The sequence below is a fragment of the Phodopus roborovskii genome, unplaced genomic scaffold (assembly GCF_943737965.1).
Source record: "Phodopus roborovskii unplaced genomic scaffold, PHOROB, whole genome shotgun sequence".
Lineage (NCBI taxonomy): Eukaryota > Metazoa > Chordata > Mammalia > Rodentia > Cricetidae > Phodopus > Phodopus roborovskii.
In genome coordinates, this window is record NW_026126418.1 from 19,220,460 (window position 1) to 19,227,306 (window position 6,847).

The 6,847-nt window shown below is 36.6% G+C and overlaps 1 protein-coding gene across 1 annotated transcript; it reads left to right on the top strand.

The window, feature by feature from the left end:
* The first annotated feature begins 931 nt into the window (after positions 1-931).
* On the top strand, positions 932-1,885 carry LOC127222042 (olfactory receptor 8H1). The gene has a single exon (XM_051183954.1). It carries the CDS (start codon positions 932-934, stop codon positions 1,883-1,885), a length of 954 nt encoding a protein of 317 aa, XP_051039911.1.
* The last annotated feature ends 4,962 nt before the right edge of the window (positions 1,886-6,847 follow it).

Below are 6,847 nucleotides of genomic sequence, written 5' to 3' on the forward strand. Positions count from 1 at the left end.
AAGTATTGAGCACATGGGAAATAAATGCTGCAGTACAGAACTGTTCATGTCTTTAATTGGATTTCATATATTATTCACAAGAAATATTTACAATTAGCACCACTTTGGATGTATTATTGAAAGGTTTATACATTTACTTTGTTGGTGTTGTTTTGCATTCAGAAACTTTGGCTCATTGTAAGTACTGGCAAAGTTGAGATCTGTTAGGATGAAATTAGGGCTTTATGGAAGAAACAAGTAAGCATTTATCATTTATGATTTATCAAAGTAAATATCAATTGTACACAGAGAGTTGATGGAATAAGAGTCTATGCATGATGAAGGTAATTTTAGAAGATACATGTTGCATTAACAAGAAGAGAAAGTATTTATGTTTTCAAGTTCCCTATTGAAATCAATGAAAAGTAAAATCTAATTGCAGTTGGTTTTAAATGACATCAAAAATAATTAAACAAAAGATAATTTGCTCATAGTATATAGTAATTAGAGTTTAATGACTAGTTATATACAGGATACAGTATCATATTCAAGCTCCACTGAGCCAAAATCTACAGAAAATGAAAAAGAGGCAGCATCATTTATACTGAATTCTTACAAATTGTTTGACCTTTCGAGATTCTTCATTTAAAGTGAATGCATGCCAGTACTACCTACAAATATTCTATATTAATTAAGGTACCATTAAAAGAAATCATTTAGAATACTGCCATGGTAATTGAAAAGTATATGTCATCTATCATACATATTCTAGCCAAATATGAATGGTTACTACCTGTCAATTTTCTTTATCCTTAGAATATAGAAGAAATATCAGTATTGAGCCAACCCAAAACTATAAAAATACCAGGTTGTATATTTAAATAAAAATTTTTGTTAAGTTGTTCAAGCTGAGATTACCTTTGATTTCTTATTTGTTTTAGGGTTGTTGACTATGCACACTTGGAATTACACAAATGAGCCTGACTTCATTCTAATGGGATTAACAGATTCCAAAGAGATCCAGCTGGTCCTCTCTGTGATGTTTCTTCTGATATACATGGTCACTGTGCTGGGAAACATGGGCATGATACTGATTATTCGTCTAGATGTCCAACTTCACACTCCTATGTATTTCTTCCTAACCCACCTGTCATTCCTTGATCTCAGTTATTCAACTGTCATCACACCTAAAACTTTAGAGAATCTGCTAACTTCCACCAAGATTATTTCCTTTACCAGCTGCCTTACTCAGATGTATGTTTTTGTCCTCTTAGCTGCTGCAGAATGTTTCCTTCTTGCTTCAATGGCCTATGATAGATATGTAGCGATTTGTAACCCTCTACAATATCCAGTTATCATGTCCACAAGAGTCTGCAAGACCCTCCTTACTTGTTGCTATATGATTGGAACTATGGACTCCACTGTTAATATCCTTTGTATGAGCACCATACATTTCTGCAGATCCAAGGTAATCCATCATTTTTTTTGTGACACATCTCCAATTTTAGCACTGTCTTGCAATGACACACATAACATTGAAATCATTATATTCATCTTTGCTGGTTTCACCTTAATGGTGTCTCTTATTACAATATCTGCATCCTATGTGTCCATTCTCTTTACTATTTTGAAGATCCATTCCACTTCAGGAAAGCACAAAGCTTTCTCTACCTGTGCCTCTCATCTCTTGGGAGTCACTATCTTCTATGGGGCTTTAATATTTACTTATTTGAAGCCAAGTAAGTCCTATTCCTTGGGAAAGGATCAAGTGGCTTCTGTTTTCTATACTATTGTGATCCCCATGCTGAATCCACTCATTTATAGTCTCAGAAATAAAGAAGTGAAAAATGCTGTCAGCCGGGTTATAAAGAAGTGGGGGAACTCAAGGCACTTAAATTCACATTGAAACTCAATAATTAAACTATTGTTTTCTTTTCTATATTAAGATCTCCCTTGCTTTGTATCTCTAAGTACACTCACACTGTCAGCCTAATGTCTATATATGTTCAGCTACCTTTACACAATCACTAGAGTGACCATTCATAGGAATATGGATTCCAAACTTTATCATATTTTGGAGTCAGGAAATATATTAGTCATGGTTGAAATAAATAATGTTTTGGAAAGCATGTAGTATAGAAATAAAATAAATATGCAAGTATAAGTCTTTCTTATGTTTTTGGTTATGTGCTTAGCCTTTAAGAGTTGAGCAATTCCTGCAGCCCCTAAGCCTTTATTTAACAGAAATCCACCATACTAAATTTTAGTTATGCCATGGAAAAAATAACTTGACACAATATCAAGAGCTTATGAATCATTCTTGTATAGCGAATAAATTAACTACCTATTGATGACATGATTAATGAATCTTTGAATGCTTAAGCTTAATTTTCCTAAGATTCTAAATATACACAGTAGCTTTAGGTGCACATGATAGAATACTAGATGAAATATGCTTAAATATAAGCATAGTAAACACAATACTATTAATTATCATTAATACTTATTTTCTAACATTTTATACTCATGGTGCCTTTTCTTGAATAATATCTAATAGTTTTTTGCAAATAATTTTTCAATTATCTCAGAAAAACACAATTAGATAAGAAGTAATATTATCAATAATTCATAAAACACCAATTTTATAACATGTTATGTTGGTAAGTTGTCAAGTGCTGCTGGTGCTCACTGAGATTGTCTTTGAAAGAGGTGTAATCCTACATCATTTCATAGATAAGCATGGTTTTCTCAAAGTATCTACTAAAATCCCCAAAGATGGTCATGCTTTCATAACACTATAACATGGATGGAAGAAAAGAACAGATAGCTACATTGTGTCTTTGAGAAACACTAGAAGGTTGACCATTTCCATAGATATTACTCCTGTTTATATTATGAAATAAATGTGCTTGTAGTTGGGGAAAGACGATAAAAGCTCATCCCTGGAGAGAAAGCTCATTTGGGAACAGTAGATGACTGCCACAGAACCCCAGATTCGGATTGATAATGTTTATTTCCAATCTGATAATGTTATATTAATCAGTTGATAACTATACTTTTTCCCCTTTTCTATTTAAATTTTAAGCAAAGTTGTTTTACATGTCAATCCCAGTTCCCTCACCTTCCCATCCTCCCTTATCACCCTTATCACCAAACAGCAACTCATCCCCTTCCTGTACTTTTAATTGTAAATCTCACTCATAGGGACTCTTTACTATGTCTTTTGGGATCTCCATCTGGATTTGTTACAGATATTATTCTAGTTGCTTTTGGCTGGCTATTTGAAGGCTAGATTTGGTGATGTGTTCTGTCTGTCTACCATCCATATAACATCAACAAATATAATTGATCTGTCTACCTATTCTGTTATTTGTTGTTTTACTGAGTCTTGTTGCATACTAAAGAAATTCACTCATTCCAAAAAAAATATGTACTTTAAAAAGTATTCTCTAGAATGTACAGCACAAATTTAAAGTAAGATATTAAAGAGAATTAAATTAACAAAACTCTATATGCTAGTTTTGTGACAATTTGGAAAACAGTTTTTAAGGAGGAGAAACACCTTAAAAATTGTAGAAAACCAAATGGAAGCTCTACGAAATCCATAACACATAAGGGAAAAAAAATAACCTCATGTCATTTTCTTTTTATTTCTTTGATGCATTTCTCATTCATTTGAAAATCTTATATTGCCATTGCCTTCCTTGGGAAGAACATGTTGTAGGTGTGTGAGAAAAAAGTCAGTCCGGCGATTTAATATTATTCCTGCATGAACACAACACATTACAAGTTTGTCCATTATGCAAAACAAGCCTTACACCTGGAAGCCTCACAATTCTGAGACATATTAAGAACCTATGGAATACTAGTTCCTTGTCTTTTATCTTGTTAATTTAATGTTCTTAGTGGAAAATTAAAATCTTAATTAAAAGAACTACATTTTTTTATTTTTTACATTTTACAAAATACACACTTGAAAACTAATTGAAAAGTAGGTGTTTTCTTTTTTGTTTTATTCTTTTTTGTTTTTGATCACAGTTCCCTCTCCCTCCCTCCTTACCTACCTTTCACCCTCCCTCAATTTTACCCTCTCTGCCCTCTCACAATTACCCTTACCACCCTCCCCTCCCAAATCCATATGTAGGGCAAAGCCATCCATTTGGGGTCAGGTAGAACTGACAGGTCATTTGAAGTAGTGACTAGGGCTTCTCTCATGTCTCTATGTTGAGGCAGTATCCCTCCATGGGGGAATTGTCCGCAAGGTCCTTTTGTGCACCAGGAATACATCCTGGTTCCACTGTCTGTGGTCCCTTAGACTGCTCAGTCCTTCTGGCCCCATATTCAGGGGGGCCTGAGTCGGTCCCATGCTGGCTTCCGAGCAATCAGTAAGCTGTCTCCATGTATTTCTACAGCCTGGTCTTGTCCTTTCCATCTGCATCTGGGTTCTAGTTTGACACAGTGTTTATGTATGGGTGTTTGCTTCTGTTGAAAACAGGTACTAGATGAGAGCTCCATGGATAAGGTAGTTGTTGATCTCACTATCTGGGAAGGGCATTTATGTTAGCCTTTCCACAAATGCTCAGATTGTTAGTTCGCAACAGACTTGTAGGTCTCTAGACCTTTCTTTGGGTTCAGTTTTATCTTCAAACCAATATTGGCTCCCTCTTTTATGTTCTCTCTCTCTCTCTCTCTCTCTCTCTCTCTCTCTCCTGTCTTCTATTCCTACCCGGACTCAATCTTCGTAGTCACATGTGTTTTCCTATCCTCCCCCTCTCTTTCTCCTACTTCTTTCTCCATTTGCTGCCCCCCTACTTCCCCTGTGCTCTGGGGGACTTGTCCTTTCACAGTTCCGTGAGGGACTTTATATGAATCTCTTAGAATATACCTTGTATCCTAGTTCCTCTGATGGTGTGAATTATAGGCTGGTGATCCTTTGCTCTAGGTCTACAAACCATATATGAGTGAGTACATACTGTGTTCCTATTTTTGTGACTGGGTTACCTCATTCAGGATGGTCTCTTCAAGTGCCATCCACTTGCCTGTGAATTTCAAGATACCATTATTTTTTTCAGCAGAGTAGTATTCCATTGTGTAGATGTGCCACATATTCATTAACCATTCTTCAATTGAGGGGCATCTAGGTTGCTTCCAGGTTCTTGCTATTACAAATAGTGCTGCTATGAACATAGCTGAACAGATGTTTTTGTTGCATGGATGTGGATCATTTGGGTATATGCCTAAAAGGGGGATTGCTGGGTCTTGTAGTAAACTAATTCCCATTTTCCTGAGGAACCATCATACTGATCTCCAAAATGGCTGTATGAGTTTGCACTCCCACCAGCACTGCAGGATTGTTCCCCTTTCTCCACATCTTCTCCAGCATAAGTTGTCATTGGTGTTTTTAATATTAGCCATTCTGGCAGGGGTAAGATGGTATCTCTAAGTTGTTTTGATTTGCATTTCCCTGATAGCTAAGGATGTGGAGCACATTCTTAAGTGTTTTTCAGTCTTTTTGATTTCCTCTATTGAGAATTCTTTCTTCAGTTTTGTACCCCATTTTTAATAGAGTTATTTGGTGTTTTGTTGACTAGTTTCTTGAGTTCTTTGTATATTTTGGAGATCAGCCCTTTGTCGGATATAGGATTAGTGAAAATCTTTTCCCAGTCTGTGGGGTGCCGTTTGGTCTTGTCCACTGTGTCCTTTGCCTTACAGAAGCTTCTAAGTTTGAAGAGGTCCCACTTACTAATTGTTGCTCTCAGTGTCTTTGCCCTTGGAGTGGTCTCCTATACAAATTTGTTCAAGGGTACCTCCTACTTTCTTTTCTAAGAGGTTCAATGTGGCTGGATTGATGTTGATGTCTTTGATCCATTTGGACTTGAGTTTTGTGCATGGCGACAGACATGGGTCTATCTGCAGTCTTCTACACACCCTCATCCATTTGTGCCAGCACCATTTGTTGAAGATGCTGTCCTTGCCCCATTGTATAATTTTAGCTGTTTTGTTAAATATCAGGTGTTCAAGCAGTGTGGGTTAATATCAGGATTTTCAATTTGATTCCATTTGTCTACCTGTCCATTTGTATGCCAATATCAGTCTGTTTTCAGAACTATCACTCTGTGTTAGAGCTTAGAGTCAGGAATGGTGATGCCTCCTGAAGTTCTTTTATTGTATAGGGTTGTTTGGCTATCCTGCGTCTTTTTTTTTTTTTTTCATATAATGTTGATTATTATCCTTTCAAGGTCAGTAAAGAATTGTGGTGGGATTTAAATGGGGATTGCATTGAATCTGTAGATTGCTTTTGGCAATGTTTATCCTACATATCCAAGAGCATGGGAGATCTTTCCATTTTCTGGTATCTTCTTTAATTTCTTTCTTTAAAGACACAATGATCTTATTATATAGGTCTTTTACTTGTTTGGTAACAAGATACTTTGTGTTGCTTGTGGCTATTGCAAAGAGTCATGTTTCATCTGCTTTGGGGTATTCATGGCTAGTTGGTGTAGAGACCTTAGATTCTGGTGGTGTCATGCTTGTCTTTCTATTGTTAGGTCTTTTCTTGTATTGCTCTCTTGCCATTACTTCTTCCAATAGGTGCAGGTGTGCTCTCTCTCTGTCTCTCTCTCTCTCTCTATCTATCTATCTCTTGCTCTCCCTCCCTCCCTCTCTCTCTCTCTCTCTCTCTCTCTCTCTCTCTCTCTCATACTCCCCCAGTGGTCTGAAGTCAGTCAGAAGTTGGATGTCTGTATCTCTGGGTGGTCCAAACTCTCTAGGAGGTCTCTCTTTAGGCAGGCATCCAGTGATGGTGTCAAAGATCAGATTCCCTTAGAGGCCCTGTGATTGGTGTCAAAGATCCGGCAGGTAGGGACTC